This window comes from Crocuta crocuta, unplaced genomic scaffold (assembly GCF_008692635.1).
Source record: "Crocuta crocuta isolate KB4526 unplaced genomic scaffold, BGI_CrCroc_1.0 scaffold24, whole genome shotgun sequence".
Lineage (NCBI taxonomy): Eukaryota > Metazoa > Chordata > Mammalia > Carnivora > Hyaenidae > Crocuta > Crocuta crocuta.
The window spans coordinates 3,469,996-3,492,375 of NW_027530974.1; the positions used below are offsets into that span (position 1 = coordinate 3,469,996).

A 22,380-nucleotide genomic window follows, 5' to 3' on the forward strand; every position below is an offset into this window, starting at 1 on the left:
AAGGCTCTGAAGGAAGGCTACAAATTTGACTTTGGAAACTTCCAACATCATCTCCTGGGGAAGTACATTGTCAGTGCTTCTGACTCAACCTTATAAGGAGAGGAAATCTCCGGGAGTACTTCTGCTCCCTTCATCTGATTTACAATATCAGAAAAAGACTGTTTTGGAAACAATCCACAGGGCAATGTTTTCCTTAAGGCTAGCTTTGGCAGAGGCATCTTACTTATAGGATTTACACTGCATTTTTACATAAAGTATACCATTTAATGTTCATGGTAGTGCAACAACTCTTAAGGCAGAGAGAGTGTGTGCTAATACTTCCACTTCACTGATAAGGAAACTGAGTCCTAGAAATGTAAGTTACCAGCCCAAGAGCTCTCAAGCTACTAAATGGTAAAGATGAGAGCTCAAACATGTCTCTGACCACAGAGCCTAGTCTCTCTGAATTGGCCACCTCTAGCATCTTTAAAACTCTAGTAATCCAAGTTTGTACAAACTCATTAAAAAGGAGAAAAAAGAGGAACACTTCCCAGACTGATTTTATGCGCTGTTGTAGGCTTCATGTAAAAACTCAGGGAAGGACAGTATTGGAAAGGAAAAATTGAAGATCAGTCTCATTTATGATTATGAATGAAAAAATCCTGAATTAGCAAGCTGAATCCAGCAATTTAAAAAATGATTTTAAAAAAGAGCATGGCCAGATTGAGTTCAATCCAGGAATAAAAGTTCAGATCAACATTAGAACATAAATTAATGTAATTTATATCGTTAGAGAAAAACTATGTTGTGATCTGAATTGATATAGCATAAGCATTTAATAAAATTCAAAAAAACATTCATAAGACAAAAAGCAAATAATAGCAATAGCAATAATCCTTTACAAACTAGAAAGAGAAATAAATAGTCTTAATAAGAAAAAGGGTATCTTGAAACTAATAAAAGCAAACTTTGTTCTCAATTATGAAATATTAACACATACCCTTTAAGATCAGGAACAATATAAGGTTACACACTTTCCCTTCTTCTATTCAGCACTGTATTAGAATCTTAACCCAGACACTAAAGCAAGAATATGGATTCAAAAAAGAAGACATCAAACTATTATTTATAGACATTATGTTCTACATAAAAAACTTCCAAGTATCTATAGATTATTAGAATTAGTTAAAAAGACGGGGCACCTGGGTGGCTCAGTTGGTTGGGCGGCCTACTTCGGCTCAGGTCATGATCTCATGGTTCAGTGGGTTTGAGCCCCGCGTCGGGCTTTGTGCTGCCAGCCAGCTCAGAGCCTGGAGCCTGCTTCAGATTTTGTGTCTCCCTCTCTCTCTGACCCTCCCCTGCTCACACTATCTCTCTCTCTGAAATAAATAAAAACTTTAAAAAAAAAGAAAGAAAAAGAATTAAAGAGTTTAGTAAGTTTTCTAGGTATACGATCAATATGAGTCAACTACATTTCTACATATCAGCAAATAAGGAAGTTAGAAAATGTAATTTTTAAAGATATTTACAATGGCAACAACAAAATAAGGTACTAGGGAATAAGTCTAGCAAAAGACAAGCAAGACCTTTTGGAGAAATAAAACTGCAGTGAAAGATAACAAATAAGACGTAAATAAGCAGAATGACATAATTTTTCATGTATAGGAAGACTGAATATCTTAAAGATCTCATTTCTCTCCAAACTGTTTTATAGAATCAATGAAATTCCAGTAAAAACGCCACTAAGATGTTTTGTAGAATTTTATAATCTAATTGTAAAACATAAAGAAGAGCCAAAAGCCCAGTACACTTGAGGCAGATGACTATTCCACCAGAAAATCAAGACATAGTATAAAGATTCAGTAATTAGGATTGTGTGTGATTAATACAAGGAGGAAAAACAGATAAATGGAGCAAAGAGAGCCCAGAAACAAATCCACACTTAAAACATGATCTATGATAAATCTAGCATTGCATCTCAGAGGAGTTATCCCATAAATGAAAATGGGTAGGGCACTTGGGTGGCTCAGTCAGTTAAGCATCCGACTTTGGCTCAGGTCACGATCTCACAGTCCATGGATTCAAGCCTCACATCGGGCTCTGTGCTGACAGCTCAGAGCCTGAAGCCTGCTTCAGATTCTGTGTCTCCCTCTGTCTCTGCCCCTCCCCCTCTCGCTCTCTGTCTCTGTCTCTCAAAACAAAATAAAGATATAAGAAAATTTTCTTTAAATAGTATTTTCTAAAAAAAAAAAGAAAAGAAAAGAAAAAGAAAATGGTTCATGCCTCACACCATACATAAAAGCCAATCCCAGGTGGATCAGGAACTAAAACGGGAAAAATAAAACTTTGAAACCTTTTAAAAACATTACAAAAGACTATCCTCATGATCTTTGGATAGGGAAAGATTTTTAAACCAGCAAGAAAAGTGCAAATCTTAAAGAAAAAACTTAATAAAATTGACAAATAATAAGGACTTCTGTTCAGTACAAGCACCATTTTAAAAGTGAAAAGACAAGCTTCAGTTGAGAAGATATTTGTATAACATGACCAACAAAGAATTATCCAGAATTGTGCAGAATCCTAATGAATAAGAAACAAAAAAAAAAAGAACAGGAAATATACAGAAGGCATAAACAGGCGTATCTGTGAAAAAGAAACACGAATGGCCAACACATATGAATATGTACATGAAGACGTGCTCAACCTCATAATTAGCCAGGGAACTGCAAATTAAGATGACAATAAAATAGCTTTTCAGACACAAAAACCCCACAAAAGCCAGCACTGGTGAGGACAGAGAAGCACAAGTGTTCTCATGTGCTGCTAGTAGGAGCAGAGACTGGCTCCATCAGAGCAGAGAGCAACTGACATTACTACCAACTAGTTTCCTCAATTCTTCGCCCAACCTCTGTCTAGTAGCCATATTATGTTGCAAAGGGCAGAAAACTAAAATCTACATTTCTAAGACACCCTGATAGTTGGAGATCCAGGTAGGATTGAGGTTGGACCTGCCCAGTGTGGTCAGTGAGACTTGAACAGAATTCAGTGGGGAAAGAGGGGTTCAGGGCATTTGTTTTGCTGGCAGGAATTATAATGGTGGTTCCTCAGTTTTAAAAGGTGGTTTCAGATCAGAGGCAGCTTGGTTTTGGAGCCAGTAGTTCTAACAGTGGCTTCCTGATTTAGCTGAAGTGCCTTTCTAATTGCACCTAAGGCAGTGTGGCTTTGGAGCCAGAATTGTATTGGCAGCTTTCACTTCAAAACCGCTTCCTGTCCACGGGATAAGCTGTAGCTTTCTCGGTGGCCCAGTCTTTTGGTGTAGCTTAGGGAATCATTCCTCAAAGCTCAGCCTAGAGTCTATACCTTCTACCCTTCTAAGAATTCTGTAAATGATCAATAACCTATGGTTATTCACCTTTCGGTTTTAATGAGCTCGGGGATATTGTGTTCTTTGTAACTGTATCTTGAACTGTACCCAGCAAAGTTATACTTGCATACACCATACAGCCCTGTAATTACATTCCTAGATGTATGCCCTAGAGAAACCTTTATATATGTGGACCACAAATATGGATGGGAACATTTACTGCAGAATTGCTTGAAATAATGAAAACCTGGAAGCAATCTGATGTCTATCAAGAGTAGAATGAATAAATAAGTTGCAGTACAGTCATACAAGAGAATACTACACAGATATGAAAATGAGTGACCTATAGCTTTGCTTATTGACATATGTATACAGTATGATTTCATTTATACAAGATTAAAGCTAAATAATGTATTGCTTGGAGATACATAGGTACATGATAGAACTGTAAAGAAAATACAGGAAGTGGTCAACAGAGAATTCAAGATAATCACTGCCTCTGGTGGAAAGAGGCAGGTGTGTTATTGGGGAGGAAAACACAGGAGGCTTCAGAGGTATTTGGAAGCATGTTGTTCTGAAGCTGAGAACAGGATGAAGTGCACAGTATTGCCCATAAAGTGTTCTTGACAAGCATGTTTAATTTTTATTAATTTTTAATTTTATTTTAAAGAGAGAGAGTGCACCAGCTGGGGAGAGGGGCAGAGGGAGAGAGAGAGACAGAGAGAGAATCTCAAGAAGGCTCCACATTCAGTGTGGAGCTCAATGCAGGGTTCTATCTTACGACCCTGAGGTCATGACCTGAGCCAAAATCAATAGTCAGATGCTCAACTGACAGAGACACTCAGGCACCCCCAACATGTTTAATTTTAATCTAATGAAGCTTTTGTTCTTTATAATTTCCAGATACAAGGAAGACAGAGAACAGAGGAACAAACTAAGCCGTCCTTCAAAGAAACCATCAGACAAAGCCACAATATGGGACATTCTTAAGAGAAGTGGTCCAATCACTTCAACACTTCAATGAACTTGGGAGAAGGAGAAGAGGAAGGAACAATGGTTCTAGAAAAAGAGAGATGTTCTTGGTTGGATCCTGTTTTGAACAAACCAGATATATAAGACATTTTGGGAACAACTGAGGAAATTTAAATATAGACTAGGGAATTATTAGCTTAGTTAGATGTAATGTTGACATTGTGGATATGTGGAAGAATGTCATTTTTAGAGAGGTATGCTGAAGTATTTAGAGATGAAGTTTCTGGGTGGATGTAATTTAACTTTTAAATAGTTTTGAGAAAAACTATATATGTGCATGTACATATAAATTATTTACATATAAAACAAATATGACAAAATACTAAAAATTGTTAAATCCAGGTATGGATTACACATGTGCTCATAGTATAGCCTTTTCTACTTTTCTGTATTATTTGAAATATTTTATAATAAAAATATATAAAGGAAGGATAAGAATGAAACAAAATAATGAAAGTGCTAGATAATACAATCAGCAGTTCAATTAAACAAATCTTTGGCACATACATAGACACAATATTTTCGATGTGACAACAAAATTTGTCCTGGAAAGAGGGTTCTCAGTAGAGATACATGTACTAAATTCAGAAAGATAGAAAAAAGGCCAAGTTATCAATAGTTAGAAAATAATATCAACTCCTGAACAGACCTATTTTCACTTTCCTCTCACAGAAACATCTCCCTCTGGAACCATTGTTTCAAGCCTTTGTAGGTGGTTTTGGGACCACCAACCAGATTCTGAGTCTCCTGGAAATTGCTTCTCTTGCCAGTAAGCATACATCAAAAGAGATGGTACTTTGAAGGTACCTACTGAAAGGCTGAGAAGTAAATTTCCTGCAGGAGATTAGCCATAAAGGGTTCTGAACCAATTACAAGTAAGGGTGAAAGGTTGAAAGATCTCTTTTTCAAGGTAAAAAAATTTCCCCCCAAAAGGTGAATCTCTCCTTTAAAGGACCTCAACTCTCAGAATCACCCACAATACTCAGTGTTGCTGGGTTTCATCAGTCTTTGTTGGGTAACTGGATTCTTTCAAAACTATTTTCCTTAGGAGCGCCTGGGTGGCTCAGTCGGTTAAGCGTCAGACTTCAGCTCAGGTCATGATCTCCCAGTTGGGGAGTTCAAACCCTGCATTGGGCTCTGTGCTGACAGCTCAGAGCCTGGAGCCTGCTTCAGTTTCCGTGTCTCTCTCTCTCTCTCTGCCCCTCCCATGCTTGTGCTGTCTCTGTCTGTCTCAAAAATAAATAAACATTAAAATATATATATATATTTTCCTTATAAAGCAGAAGGAAGATTACAGACGGGAGGCTTTCAGATAAAAGTTATCTCTGTGGAGCCCCTGGAGGGAAAAACGGGTCTCCCACTTCCCATCAGTTCTCAGGCCAGCAAAACCAATTCTCCCCAGGATATATATACACCTACAAAAATTGCAAGGTAACCCTGAATTCCAAAACCCAGGCCTCTACTCACCCCTTATTCTTCTCAGTAACTGCAGTTAACAGTATTCGCTCCATTGGCCACCTACTCTCTCCTTCTTGAAGCTCTTCGCTCCCTGGACAATGAGACAGAACTGGAGTATCTGCTCTCTCACTGGCCACATCTTCCACCTCCTTTACTCACCCTGCTTCCTTCCTCTGGAGACCTAATGTAGGCGTCGCACAAAGACTCACTCTCCTCTTCCTTAGAAGGCTTACCCCCTTTTATGGTTTATACACAGTGGAATATGACTCATCCATAAAAAAATAATGAAATCTTGCCATTTGCAACAAACATAGACGGCTCTAGAGGATATAATGCTAAGTGAAATAAGTTAGAGAAACGCGAATACCGTTATTATTTCACTCACAGGTAGAATTTAAGAAACAAAACAAACAAGCAAAAGGAAAAAAGGAGAGAGAGGGAAGCCAAGAAAGAGACTCTTAACTCTATCAAACTGATGCTTACCAGAGGGAAGGTGGACAGGGGGATGGGGGAAATAGGTGAAGGGGATTAAGGGGACACTTGTCATGAGGAGCACTGAGTAATGTAGAGTATTGTTGAATCATTATAGTGTACACCTGAAACTAACATAACACCATATGTTAATTATACTTCAATTTAAAAAAAAAAGAAAATTTTATTTACTAATTTATTAACTAGTGGTTTCCCCAACTTCTTCAGGGCCACAGACAGGTAGTGATGAAGAGTTCACGGGTCTACAGCCAAGTACCAAAGAGACAACAATATTGTATCAATTTAAAAGACTGCCTTTAAAAATGGTAATTTTTTATTGCTTTTTGTTGGTTTCAAGATGCCCTTTCTTTTCTTTTACAATATAACACTTAAACAGGTTTTGTTTTTAATTTCACTACTTGGAAAGTGTAAACATGTCAGGACTATTATAATCTCCCTTTTATCAAGTAAATTAATTTTTATATGGATAATAACTCAGGTTGTTAAACAATTAAAAAAGAAAGAAAGGAAATGTGAATGGTCTCCCTGGCACCCCATCTACATCTGTTACCGATTTCTTAGTATTTTTTTTAGTTTCTTTATGCATAGAAATATATATTACTTTTACCCCTCTCCCAACTTCTTGAGACAAAAAGGAATTATTTTACAGCTCTTTTCAGATCAATATATTATCCTGGATTTTTTTTCTATTAGCACATAGAAGTATTTTTTGTTGTTTTTTAAAATAGGAGCATAGAGAGGCACCTGGGTGGCTCCATCAGTTAAGTGTCCAACTCTTGATTTTGGCTCAGGTCATGGTCTAATGGTTTTGTGAGTTCAAGCCCTGCATGGACTCTACACTGCCTGCTTGAGACTCTCTCTCTCTGCCCTCCTCCACTTGCACTCTTTCTCTCTCTCTCTCTCAAAATAAATAAATAAATAAAACTTAAGATACAAAAATTAAAAAAAAAACTTTATAAATAGGAGCATAGAATTCTAGTCAGAATAAACTATTATTTTTAATCAATCTTCCAAAAATAAAATTAAAAGCTCAACCCCCTTCACAGCTCTATTTCTTACATAAAGATGACTCTCAAATTCAAATTGGTCTAGCTCTAACTTCATTCTCATTTTTTAATATTTTTAACATGTATTCATTTTTTAGAGAAAGAGACAAACTATGAGTGGGGGAGGAGCAGAGAGAGAGGAAGACACAAACTCAGAAGCAGGCTTCAGGTTCTAAGCTATAAGCACAGAGCCTGACGCCAGTCTCAAACTCATGGACCACGAGATCATGACCCAAATTTTCAACTACCAGCTGGAAATCTGTACCTAGTTGGTTCACAGGTGTTTTAAATTCCATCTTCTCAAAACTGAAAGATGATCCCCTGCAAATATGTTCTTCTGCATTTCTAACTCTTGTTCCTTCATGAGATAAATATATTGGAAATTATGATATCCACATAGAGCACTATCATAGTATTATTGCTGAGTATTACCACCCCCTAAACTCAGCTTAAAATCTCCATCTTCCTTCACTGTTCCCAGTGCCCATTTTACTGGTTCTGAACTCAAGAGACTATTCATAATCACAAGTTCCAGTGCCCCATCTGCAGGTTGGGAAAGCACTGCTCTGGATATAATATTTTCTCAATTAAATCAGACCAAGGGAGTGCAGCAGCACATGGGACAGTCCCTATAAAACTGCTTTTACAGGGCCGTGTTTGGTGTGATGGTCTCAGCTTCTCAAAGGATGCTACAAGAGACAGTATATCCAGTATAGTCAAAACTGCTCTTGTGCTCACTACAGAGGTGTGGTAAAGATGCCCATATTACATCACAGAGGGGCCTTTATGAGGCAGAGTCCCTGCCCAATGAGGAAACAACCACAGGAGAGGCAGACTAGAGGCCCAGCGGAGGGAAACATATGTTGGCCTCAGTGACCCACTTGTTCCTTGAGGAGAACACCCATTTCTACCTAAGAACAGCCCCAGAGGCCTATGGACTTTAAACATTGTTCTGAGCAGACTCATCTCAGAGGACAAAGCAGGTAGGGAAGGAAAGGAAGCCATGGGAGGGGAGAGGAAATCACTCCTTGAATTCTAAACCAAAGCATTCAGATTTTCACTTCAGGCCAAAGGGAAATTCCCTACAAGGTTCTGTGGAGGAAGCAGAATGGTGAGAACAATGTTTAAAGGAGACCCCATGTTCAGGATGGAGACCAGAATTGGAATATAAAATGTAGGCACCAAATGCCAGGTATTTTATATGAATCTGAATTGGAATTTTTAAAAGAGACAAAGAGAAATGAAAGAGACATTTCAAAAGAAAATTCTGGACTTTATGACAACTAGCCATAGATTTAAACATAAAAGAAAGGTAGAAGTGCAAGATTATGTCCAGATTTTAGATCAAATGACTAAAATGATTGTATCATTAACAGATATTGACCACATCTTAGACCATTTGGGTTACTATAACAGAACACCAGAGACTGGGTAGGCTACACAGGAAACACATCTCATAGTTCTGAAGGCTGGGAAGTCTAAGATCAAGGCACAAGCAGATTCAGTCTCTGGAGAGAGCTCACTTTCTGGATCATAGACAGCTATCTTCTTACTGTGCTCTCACATAGCAGAAGGGGTGAGGAACCTCTCTGGGGTCTCCTTTAGAAGGACACCAATCCCTTTCATGAGGGCTCCTCCCTAATGACCTAATCACATCCCAAAGGCCTCACCTCCTAATACCATTGGGGCTTAGATTTCAAAATATGAATTTTGGGGAAACAAATATTCCATCCACAGCAAGCCAGATAGAGATAGATGGAGAAAAGATGAGGCATCTTCTTTTAGATCTGTGGAGTTGAATTGACAAGAGAACACCACCATGGGCACCCCCTTACAGGTAGTCCATACTAACTCCATTAATTCACAGCATCATTTCTATTTCCTCACCAAGAACTATCTGCTTCTTAAGTCTTTGGTTTGTTTCTATCTCTAGTATATCACATAACTCAAGCTATCATCACCTCTCACCTGAACTCCTCCCAAAACTACTCTGGCCCTTCTCTAATCTTGTCTTTATACATCAGTCATGTGATCTTTTCAAAATAAAAATCTGATTTATTTTACCTCCCCATTTTAAAAAATTTTCAATGTCATCCTAATGATCTCAGGACCTTTGCCCTAAAAATGTATGCCAGCTAGATACCTTAGCTATCTTTCCAGCCTCATTTTATGAAGCGCTAGTTACATTTTAAGTAGTTCCATGCTCTGCCTTTTGTTCATAAGGCTGAATCCTCTCCACCCACCCTGCAATCTCCAACTCCTAACCCTGCCAGGGCTAGCTGCCATTCTTCCTCCCAATATGATATCAGGAATTTCTTCTTTGGGACCTTCTCTGATCACCTTGCCTAGTTTAATTCCCCCAATCATGGGGCAATGTACCTAAAGTCAAGACAGAACAGGGATATGCAGACCTATTGAGAGCAAAACAAGGTATAAAGGATATTCTGTTCCTTGTTTTAAGGTCTGATGACAGTTTCTTCTTGTAATAACATAATAGGTGGCCAGCATAAGTCCTCTGTGTTGGTGTGTATTTGTCCCACGAAGTTGACTGTCCAGGAAACATGAGCAAGAACTCTGTGAAGCCCATTCTCATAGCCATTGTTACAGCTACTAATCATGCTAGAGGAATGATATCATGGTTTCCTGTTTATTCTACTCTGCCTGGTAGTTCCTAGTGTTATTTAAAAAAAAAAATGAAGAAGAAGAATCAGCACCTGAGTCTAGGGATTTGTATTAATAATGAGATCTAGACTAGGAAGTGGCTATGGATCCCAGGCTAGAAGATCCTAAAAGAAAGATAAAAGTCATGAACTATCCCTACCAGCCACCACCCCAGTGGAATACCTGTGGTTGAGAGCTCTGTACCCCATAGTCAACTGAAAACTCCTAACCTTTCCTAAAATGCCACTACCAGTATAACCACTGAGTCAGCTAGAAGACAAGGAAGAAAGAGACCACAGAAAGCCTCCAATTGTTCCTTAAAAGATGAGTCAGAGAAGTGAGGATGCACTTATCTCTGTATGAAATATAAGGGCTCACTCAAAGTAGGCCTGAATCAATGTTTGCTTATTGATGAATAAACAAACATTAACTAAAACCAAGCTTGTCACCAACCCCTCTGAATCAAATCTTCCACCTGCTCTCCACACACTGCCTTTCCATATTTTCCCAGACTTCTTGGCCCAGTGAGGGCCCCTGGAGACTCACCCTCCCAATGGATAGTCCTAACAAGCCACTGCCTAGAGCAAAGCCTGACATGGCTTCCACTGTCTACATCAACAATTTGAAACTTTAGCTGTACATCAGAACCACCCTGAAAAGGATGCTTTTCAAACATGCAGAGACTATGGTCCCATCCTTGAAGATTCTGTTGGGTAAAATAGAAAATGAACTATTACCTCTTACATCCTTATTATGTGCGAAGCATTAATATGTACACTCTACCCTTTTCACATTCTCCTAGAGATGTAGTCCTATCATGGTTGAGAGAGTAAGGCCCTGAGACACAAGTAATTGGTCTAAGATCATATAGTTGGCAAATGGTGAAACTATAATTCGATGACGAAAAAAATCTGTTGAATTTTTTATTGCACCATATGAGCTCTGGCCATCCAAATCCCTTATCTGGGCATTTAAGACCTTAAAAAATCTGACTTCTAAACTGGGTAAATTTTATTGCATATATACTTTAATTAAAAAGTTAATATTATCCTCACAACATTTGTTATTTTGCTTTATGACAGTAATCCTAATAGGTATAAAGTGGTAACTCATTTGTTTCAATCTTGCCTGTTCATCCGTGTATTTATTTTTTCTTATCTTTTTTATTTTTTGTCATCAGCATATTTATTTAAAGCTACAACTATGCCTTTAAGAATTGCTTTAGCTGTGTTACACAAATCCTATCATGTAGTGTTTTACTTCTAAATACTTATTTTTTAAACCAAGTGTCATTTAATATATGTTACCTAGTTTCTGGACATGTGGGATTTTATTTTAGCTATCTTTTTAAAAATATTCATTCCACAGTTGCATTGTAATTAGAGGACATTGTCTGAATGGGACTGATTCTTTGGAATTTATAGAATTCTACTATAAATATGCTACATATATTTAAAAAAAACATTCTTTACTCTGTTTATTTTGGGTATACATATATTGTATTTTCTGCTTGTGCATATCATGATCTTTTTAATGTCTATTTGATCTACAGTTCTTAGAGATGCATGTTAAAACATTTCCTTTTTATTTTTTATTTTTTTTAATGTTTTATTTATTTCTAGGAGAGAGAGAGAGACAGCGTGAGCAGGGGAGGGTCAGAGAGAGAGGGAGTCACAGCACAGAGCCCGATGCGGGGCTCGAACCCACGAACCGCGAGATCATGACCTAAGCAAAAGTCGGACGCTTAACCGACTAAGCCACCCAGGCGCCCCGCATGTTAAAACATTTCCAACCACAGTTGTTAATTTACATATATTTTTTCTCTTTATTTGATACATTTCATAAGATTGTAATGTTAGGTGTATGTACTGTACTGTTAGGTGTATGTAGGCTTGTAACAATTGATTACATCTACTGTTGTTTATTTTTTTAATTTTTTAACATTTTTATTTATTTCTGAAAGAGAGAGAGAAAGAGAGACAGCGTGAGCAGGGGAGGGTCAGAGAGAGGGGGAGACACAGAATCTGAAACAGGCTCCAGGCTCTGAGCTAGCTGTCAGCACAGAGCCCGATGTGGGGCTCAAACCCACCACCCGTGTGATCGTGACTTGAGCCAAAGTCAGACGCTTAAGCGACTGAGCCACCCAGGCGCCCCTACTGTTCTTTAATTAAGCATTTAAAGCTATAAAATAATACACAAGCAGAAAGCTGATAAGCATTTATGTACATTTAAAGAAATACTTTTACAATGAATACTCCTATGACTGTGACTAAGTTTGAAAATCAAACATTGCCAACATTCAAAAATCAAAAGGCAACCCACAAAAAAATCTAACCTTCTCCATCACTAATCTATATTTCTCACAAAGCTTTCCGTACACCACATGCTCCTTAGGGATCAGGCTATTGGTGGCCATGCATTCATTCTGCCCTTCATTACACCCAGCCATCTCCACACCTTTCCCTCCACTGTGACTCCCACTGGACAACCCCTTCCTCCAACCCCACCTGCTGATACTTCAAGCTGCCACTCAAGGGTACCTCTGTGGAGAACTTTCTTCACTGTGTCTGCCATAAGGACTCAAGCCCTCTCCTCTCCGTATATCTCCACACCATAAGGAAAAAATATACACTTAATCCAGTGTCTGCATTCTCCGTGTATTATAGTTCTTTTCTTTGTCATCTACTAAACATAGGCTCCTTGAAGTAAGGACCAGGGTCTCGCCATCTGAATTCCCCATAGCCTCTGATTCAGTATAAGGCATATGCTAAGTGCTCAATAAATATTTTAAAGAAATGAATGGAATCTCTCTTTAATTCTCTGTGGTTCATTAGCAAGGTACCTGGCAGTTTCTCCTTTAAAATGTTTCTTTATCTTCATTTCTTCTCCATTTCAATTGCTACTATTTTATTTCAGGCCCTTATCACTTCATACCCAAATAGCTACAGAAAAATAAATAAAGAGGGAGAGAGAAAAAGCAGGGAGAAAAAGAAGAAGAGAGGGAGGGAGGAAAAGGAAAAGAATGGACTATCCTTTGACTTTCTCCCCAGACCAAATAAATCAGAATTTCTGGAGAAGTGACTGAAGTATCCATAGTTCAATGTGCCACCAAGGTTGAGAAGAGAACCACTTCCTGTTTGTTCCCTTTTCATTTCATCAAATTTACCTCTAACGCTTGATACCAGAAACAATTCTTTTAAAAACAGAAGACTTGGGGCACCTGGATGGCTCAGTAGGTTAGGTGTCCCAATCTTGATTTCAGCCCAGGTCATAATCTCATGGTTCATGGGATGGAGCCCTAGATCAGGCTCTGTGCTTACAGTGCAAAACCTGCTTGGGATTCTCTCTCCCCCTTTCTCTCTGTCCCTACCTCCCACACATATGCTTGTAGTCTTTCTCTCTCAAAAAAAAATTTCTTAAAAAGAAGGACGATATCTAATGGCTTTCAAGGCTTACATAATGGACTCCATCTGCATACTATATTCAGCTCCTTATCCCTACAGGCACCTCTGCTCCACTCCACAGGCTCCCCTTCCTTTCTCCTCTCCTCTCCTTACATTCTAATCACCTTCAAGGCCCTTCTCATGTCTTACCTCCTCCAAGAAGCATCCCAGACCTCTGCTCCTGCCCCTTTTCTAAATACCTGTGGTTGACATGAGCCTTGCGATTCCACACACAATCTCACATAATGAATTTATCACCACTGTGAGTCCATGTATTGGTCTCCCCAACAAGATCACAAACTTCCCAGGAGCAAGAACCACAGTTGAAGTTCCTCTGGCCTCCTCCCTCCACCCCAGCCTCTAGTGTGGAGAAGAGATGGTGTGCTAATTGAACACTTTCTCCAGAAGGGGCCATTTAACCCAACCCTCTCCTATTGCACACAAGGAAATGACAAAGCAGGAAGGTAAAGTGATTTACTGGAGGTCCCACACCTAGTGAATGTCAGAGCTCAGATAAAAATTACTCAAGTCTACTGAGCCCCGTAGCTGTTATTGTTGCTTAATCACGACTGTCTGTTTCCTTTTTCTCTCCTGTGTTCCCTCCTGCCCTGTGTCCTATCACACTGTAATATTCTCAGTTTCTCCTCATGGAGAGCAAAAAGCCTTCTTACTTCTCTGACTTTGCCTTATGAGCTACATCTTTCTCAGGAGTAGATCATTTACAAGCTGTATTTGGTGGCAAGCCCAGAGAACAGCTCAGCACCACAGTGCTCTGGGTAATTCAGACCCTGGGGCCATTTTCTGAAAATTTTCCTTAATGATCATTTGTTCTGTGTATGTGAGTTTGTCTTCTGGATGGATGGAGGAGGTATGTATCTGAGCTGACTGATAAGGGGCTTCAGCAGAGGCTATAGGAGGGCAGGCTATCACTGCAGTAGAAAATTAAAAAATAGCAGTTAAGGGGCTCCTGGGTGGCTCAGTTGGCTGAGCGTTCAACTTCAGCTCAGGTCATGATCTCATGGTTTGTGAGTTCAAGCTCCTCATTGGGGTCTCTGCTGTCAGCACAGAGCCTGCTTTGGATCCTCTGTCCCCCTCTCTTTTTGTCTCTTCCCCACTCCTCCTCTCTCTCTCCCTCCCCCTCTCTTTCTCTCTCTCTCTCAAAAAGTAAAGAAAATAAAAGAGAAAAGAAAACAGTTAAGTAGAAATAGACCCTGCTGTCATCAAACTGAAGATTTCAGGCTAGGAGCATGTGGCAGGAAGAGAACCAGAATTCTGCACTCAATAATAACTCTGTTATCCCAATTCATTGGCAGACGTTGAAGTAATTTCCATTCTCAGGGAGGGGCAGGAGGGTGGCAGAGATGCCAGAAATTCATCTGAATTTCTTCCTGGGCAAGGCAGTTGGCAGTCTCAAGTGAAGGTAGAAATAGAGTAAGAAGGGAAGTGAAGAAGACAGAAGGGGTTGGATCCACACAGGTAGCTGCCATCTGCATTCTCAGAAGATAATAGCTTTGATTAGAGACCCAGGACAGTCGTGGGTGAGTAGGGCCACCCTCCCGGCCACAGCTGAAGGCATTCATGACCAGGACATCTGCTGAAAGTGCCCTGTGTCCTGTCACACTGGGATCCCCCAAGCCAGGGGGAAAAGAGGCTTTACTTCCTTTATTTATATACTCTTTCATGATGAAGACTGGGACAACTCTGCTAGTCTCTGAGAGAAAGACAAGGAGAGAGAGAGAGAGAGAGAGATATTGAGATTTAGGGTGGTAGAGCCAGAGAACTGTAGAGCTTAAAATGGCTCCTGTGGATGAGAACCTGGATGAGAGAAGAAAGAAAAGTATTCACTACTCATTCACTACAGATATCTTGGACCTGAGAACTAGGGGTGAGGGGTTCTTTCTTAGTCTTAGCTCTGCCACTTACTAGGTATGTGACCCTGGGCAACTCCGTTAGTGTGGAGGTGGTTTGTCATTCCTGTATTTATCACATGGAGACATCTAGTGAAATGGCCTCTGAAGATGGGGCTGATGATTCTCTAGCTTCAAAGCTCCATTTTATAGTCAGGAAGTGAGGCCTAGGATCACATAGCGATTTAGGGGCAGAGCAGGGCTGGAACTGCCTCCCGAAATCTGGTGCTTCTCTGTCATCAGACACCTCCATTCCTTACATAGACGATCCCCAGTGCTTTTGACAGGTGTAGTGAGAGAAGGATCCTTGATCAGTAAAGCTGGGGGAAAGCCACCCCCAAGAAGGCAGCCTGCATGGCGTCATTTCCAGATGCCCAGGAAGGACCCTTTTGCCTCTTTCGTGGGGGTCCCCCAAAGAATTAAGGAAGCATCAGATTCTACCATGTGGGTGATTAAAGACAACTTGGTCATCTGTATCATTCGAGCTACTCAATCTACAATTGAGTAGATATTTGCCTATTACTTAATAATTACTTAACTGTTGAGTACAGATTACTTAATAATTGAGTACAGATTCTTAAAAAGTTCTACTATTAAATTAATTTATTTTGGCTTAAGTAGTATCTGATTGGTAAAACACAAATATCCGAGTGGTGGACTACGCATGCAAGAATCCTCATGGATAGCAGCTCATGTTTGTTGAGAGCACACCACATGCCAGGAGAGTTGCGTATATCATTTCATTTCACACTTAGGATAATATATGAGGTATGTGCAGCTGTTAGCAGCATCTTACAGATGTGCATCCTGAAGGCTGGAGGGCTAGGTCATCTGTCTGCTCATACAGGGAAGGTATGGAGCCAGTATGCAAACTCATGTCAAATTGACTGCATGGTCCATGTCCCTAACCCCTACACCAGATTGCCTCTCCAAAGATACTTTACCTGGCAGCAGAATGTCTCTCATGCCTTTTCTGAAATCAGGCTTTGACAGTGGAAAGGAGACAAGAGTAAGAGCATCAGAATGCCTGGATTCAAGACCCAGCTTCACCACTAACAGCATTACTTCAAGGAAGTTAACTTGTATAGACTATAATTCCTCATCCATCAAGTAAGAATTATAGAATCTTGCTCAAAGAGCCATGGAGAAGATTAGAGAATACATCTGCAATGCTCAATGCAAAGCCTCCTATATAATAAGCTCTCAATAAACATATTATCACTACGGTTCAAGAGGCCAAAGACCACCCTGGACCCCTTCGCAGCATTGCTGCTGGTCAGCCCAGAGGAAGGGGTTACACTCCCCAGCATCAGTTTCTTCTGCTGCAAGCTGAGCATTCCCTGACTTAAGACAGAAAGGCAGCTTCCAAGAAAAGCACATTTGATCTCAAATTAAACTATGACGTAAAAGATCAGCTGCCGTTCATATGGAGCACAGTCAGGACAGTTGTATTAGTTAGGGGATGATATCAGCCCAATTAAAGTCATGTCAGAAATTCTCCACCAAACCTCAGTACCCTCCAGGAGTGCTGAGCAGTGCTGACTACCACCAAATTCCTTAAGTGTTCTTACTGGTTTAGCAAAACTTCTTTTTTCCCAGTTCCCTGTGTTGGCAACAGCGATCTTGATGTACTACCTGAGTTAGGGCTTTGCTCAGCTGTATATGACATGAGTTAAAATTGTTTTCAAGATGAGTATCTAAAAAGTCACAGGGAATGACCTCAGAATTTTTTATTTATCCAAAACCGATTCCAAAAGATATAGACTTTCTATAACTATCTCTGACTATGTGTTGACATAAACTTCCTGCCACAAGACACCAATCCACTCCCTGCTCTGAAAACGCAACACGCTTTCCCACAACTCTGCCTCTGCTCCTCCTGCTCTCACTGCATCAGAACGAATCACTTGCAACTCTCCATCAGACACCACTTTACTTCCTCGTTTTCAGATCTTTTGTATAAGATGTTAGCTATGTCTTTGTCTCCCTACCACACTAAAGGTCACTTGAGGACAAGGGCCATCTCACGTCATCATTATGTCCCCTAGCCTATTAGAAAAGGGAAAGAGAGGCACTGAGTTGGTCTGTAAGGTGTTATGTCGAAAATCTTCATAACCACAAAAGGCAGCCTTTCCACCCTCATGATGAACATGAGGCCACTTGGCTTACCAACTCTTTAATATATTGCAATACTTCATGATACATTGCAGGTAAGCAAGATATTGACATCTACTGCGATGGAGAAGGGCAAGTTTAACAATTTTGAAAATTGTTTTTTATCCTTTATCGTTTTAAATGCATTGCTACTTTGATGCAGTGCTTAATGATATTTATTGCTTCCACCACACAAGCACAAAATGCTGGCTCACTCTCAAATTCAATATGGACCTTGTGGAAAGTAGCTAAATGCTGTGAGATTTCGTTTTCCAATTACTTTAGTAAATTCCTCTTGTGGGGATTGTAATTGCAGGTGGTGATCAGAGAACGCAGAGACCTCAGAAGAATTTTATGGCATTCCAGGCAGGACATGGACCAGCCTGGGAAAAAGCAGAAATAAGAGCTGGCAATACAGAGAATGCTACTAGGAAGTTATTTCTGAAGAGAAACAATGGTAAGACCTTCCAGCACCTGAGTTGGTTATGATACAGTAGGGCAGAATTCTTAGAGGGACCCCTTTTTTATTTAAAACTAGTAATTGTATTGGTACCTGTTCAGAAATTGTTCAACAGCAGCATTCTGGTTATTCTACGGTTATTCTACAGCTGTTCTGACAACTCCTCTTGTGCATTCTCTTTTCCTCCTCTCTCGAATTCTCCTTCCATTCTCTGAATCTTCTTCTATCTGGCCTTTCTAAATTAATTTATTTTTGTAGCTAGAGCTTCCACTTTATTGCAATGGTTACTTTCATGTCTCTTATTGCTTTCTTTAATAACTTTTAATGACCTAAGAAATAATTGGCTGGATTCCATTTTCCACTTCCTCCAAGTCAAATGATAGCACATCCTATACCCTGTGTTTACAAATATCAGAGAAGGCAGCACTGATTCTTTCTGCCTTACCTTCACTAAGTCATGCCTGGATTTCTGACAGGATGAAATTGAATGAGAAAGTGGTTTTCTACATGGCTAAGAAATAACAAGCAAGCCCAGGTGTCATGAGAGCTAGAAACCTGCAGAAGTCATCTGTCCATCCTGTCATTGATTTACTCTTCATGGTTTTGGGTGCCTCCCATCAGACAAGCATGGAACTAGGGACTTCAGGGTAGATATCCAGGAATAAGACAAAAACACTGCCTCTAGGAGCTTTCATTCTGCAAGGGGAATAAGACAGGTGCTCAAATCAATGTGATACAGGTTGCAGGAGATAGGTCCCCAACCGAGGCTACAAAGAACTATGGAAGGTCAAATGAGAGAAAGAGTACATCCCCTCAGAAAAGACCTGGTGGAGATCCTAGTCAGTCTGGGGAATGTTGAGTTTGAAATCAGTGGGTCAGCATTAGCAGGCAGTGAGGACATGGGGACAGAAACCAAGAAGAGAGGGGTGGGTGAGAGGTAGAATCCAAAGTCATGTTTGAAAGAGTGTGCTCTCAGCTGCCTGACTCCTGTTTTGACTACTGGGATACTTTTACTGCTACAGCTTCCAGAGCCCACGTGCAGTTGGGGGTTTTAATTTCCCAGCAAAGACATTTCCTGCCACAGCTGAGACACCCAGGACCTACAGTTGGGACTTCTGCTCGGGCTAAGTTGTGTTTCAGTTTTTCAGATGAAAAGGTTTTTGTGTGTCTTTGCTGTTTTTCTGATTTTTAAGGTAATACTTGTACAATTTTTTTTATTTTAAAAGTATAAAACAGCTTTTTAAAAAGTCATTCGTATACCTACTATCCAGAAAAAATGTTTTATAGTACCAAGCTTTTCTATGTAGTTAATGCAATTAATGCAAATTAATATCTATATATTGATTCTTTTTTTTTTACTCGAATATTTTTTAAAAACAACGGTTGGATTATGTTAGACATATTTTTGGGGTTTTTTTCTCTTTAAAAATTACACCATGGCTTTACATGAAATACACAGCTACATCAACATTTTGGATTCCTGCAGAGAATCCCAACCTCTTATTGATAGATACTCAAGTTATTTTCACTTAAAACTGCTTTTAAATGATATGTGATAAACACTCTTGTATGTACACATTTGTGCATGTATTTTGTTGTTTTTTCCTTAATATAAAAGTTTTAAAGTTTATTTACTTATTTTGAGAGAGTGCGAGCAGAGAAGGGAGAGAGAGAGAGAGAGAGAGAATCCCAAGTAGGTCCACACTCCACACCAGCAGCACAAAGCCCAATAGAGGGCTCAAAGTCATGAACCATGAGATCATGACCCAAGCCAAAACCAAGGGCCAAAAACTTAATGTACACAGCCATCCAGGTACCCCTCTTAATGTAAATTTTTTTAAGCAGAATTCCAGGGTCAAAAGATATGTGTTATGTGAAGCAAAATGAGTCAGTCAGAGAAAGACAAAAAACATATGATTTCACTCATATGTAAAATTTAAGAAACAAAACAGATGAACATAGGGGAAGGGAAGTGAAAATAAGATAAAACAGAGAGGGAAGCAAATTATACAAGACTCTTAAATACACAGAACAAACTGAGCATTGCTGGAGCAGTGCTGGGTGGGGGGAGGTGCTAAATGGAGGATGGGCTAAGTGGGTGACAGGCATTCAGGAGGGCACTTGTTGGGATGAGCACTGGGTGTTATATTTAAGTGATGAATCACTGAAGTCTACTCTTGAAACCAATACTACAGTATATGTTAACTGACCTGAATTTAAATTTTTTAAAAAAGAGAAAAAAAAGATATGTTTAACTATATTAATTGTTCAAGGACAACATGTAACATCAAACAGTTTAAACTTTAACTTCATCTTGCCCCCCTTGTAAGTACTACTCCCACGTCAGGTGGCCTCCCTCCCCATCCATACACCTATCTTGACCCCATTCCTACAAGACCTGAGCACACTGTTACCTAATTGCTTTAATCAATAAGATATTCACTTTTTATGGCTTTTAATGACTCATTTTCATGAATATGAAAATGATGTTTGGAGCCAAAGGAATGAAGCTATAATGAAGACAAGAAAGGCAGAAGAACTATTATGGGCTGACCCTTGACTGATAAACCTCAAAACCCACCATGATTAGCTAGGATGAGGCTTTCTGAGTTATGATCAGATAACCTGCCCGCTTGCAATGTGAGATTTTCTTGATCTTTTTTGTCAGCACAGTTTCTTTACTGGAATGGTCACCCAAACTTCCATTCTGAAGATCTTTTGTCATTTTGCCCCAGCACACTTCCTATTGCCCATTATGGAAAAAGAAAATGGTCTCTGCAACCAAAGAAAATTTACATTTGGACCACATGCTCCTGTCTGTGTTGAACAGGGGACAGGTTCTAGACCTTTGTGTTAATCTCTGAAGTCTGTTTCAATGGCACTAGCAACTCAGGAGTATGACCCAGTAATTACTAAGTCCATTAAACTGAAAATCTACTACATTCTCAGCCACAAGCATCACCTACTAATCTTGCAAGGCACCTCTGTGGACAAGCCACAGAGGCCATGGAAAATTTACTGTGGGACTTTAGGATCTTATTTCATGTTCTCACATTTCTCTGAAGAAAAAAATGTTACTTATAAACATGGAGTTAAAACTCTTACAAATTTCACAAGGTTACAAAAGAAAAGGGGAATCCAATCTTGAAAACTCAGTCTAAAAATACCAATGAATACACAGAATGTAATTTTTTAAACCTAACTCAAATGGGTGACTACTGGCTTTTTTTTCCTTTCCATTAGTGTGATGCTTCAAGTAATACCTTCCTTTTGTGAAGTCTGATTTTCTATTATCCTCTTACACATAGTAGGCACTCAATAAATGTTTACTACAATGAGATAAATTTAATACACTTAGGTCAATATCTTTCACACATTCTTTATAGTAGTTTATAGTCAGAAAACAATGTTGACACCAGCCGTTTCAGAGATAATACCAAAGGGAGCTCTCCAAAGACACCTGAAGTAAATTATTAAGTTCTAATTTAAACCACAGCCAATATTACCAATTTGTTTTAAATAACTTGTCCAGCTCTGAGAGAAGAACAATGATTTGGGGAACAGAAATAGATCAAGAAGATTGAGAGTAAATAGCAGGGGGAAAGGGATACATATTTGCAATTCTGCCTTCCTGCAGTGAACAGTCAAAAGCTCTCCTGCCAGAAAATAATATCTTGAATTGAAAACCATTCAGATCATGGTGGATTTCTAACTCTATTAAATTCCCTCCTCCCAGGCAGCCCATTTACGAAAACAGTATAATCGCTGTTAATATTGTCATTTAATAAACACATTTCTGATGGGAAAAAGATAAAATAATCCATCTATATCCCAACATGTAAATAAAGATTTCCTCATAAAATGATAGCTTTATTTGAGGTTGTTGCTTTTCTTTTCAAACTGATCTCTTAGGAATTAAAATATACCAACAAATGGAATTAGTTACACAAAGCAATAAAATATGTTCTTCCTAATTCTCAGGATAACAGCACACTGGAACGACAGGGATACAGAAAACTGTCATTGAAAATGCCCAGAAGTGTTTTTTAAATCAGAAACCATATTCAAGCAGCTCTTTTTCACTGTGATGTACTTTGCCACTCTATTCATTCAAAACTTCTTAGTAAGCACTTATATATCACCCTGATGTCTCGCTAGTTCCTTGGGTGACTTCCTTTGGAGAGTAAACAGATTTGAACAGACAAAAAAATAAATAAAATAACACATCCTCTGTTCACATTATACCAAAGTGCCTTACGAGAATCATTTCAGACACAAATTTTCTCATGAGTGGGGAACACTCTATTTAGTAAAATAGCTTAAATATGATCATAGAAATCTTTTCAAAGATAAGATAATGCTTTTCAAAACCAATTAAAAATTG

At 39.2% G+C, this 22,380-nt stretch overlaps 1 protein-coding gene across 2 annotated transcripts in view; it reads left to right on the forward strand.

Moving 5' to 3' along the window:
• The first annotated feature begins 8,206 nt into the window (after positions 1 to 8,206).
• CDYL (chromodomain Y like) overlaps positions 8,207 to 22,380 on the forward strand; it is a 237,238-nt gene continuing 223,064 nt past the window's right edge. For both annotated transcript variants that reach the window (XM_077770040.1, XM_077770041.1), the window contains exons 1-2: positions 8,207 to 8,354; positions 17,853 to 17,993. In XM_077770040.1, the coding sequence (XP_077626166.1) occupies positions 17,991 to 17,993 (3 nt within the window). In that variant the 5' untranslated portion in view covers positions 8,207 to 8,354; positions 17,853 to 17,990. The remainder of the gene's footprint in view (positions 8,355 to 17,852; positions 17,994 to 22,380) is intronic.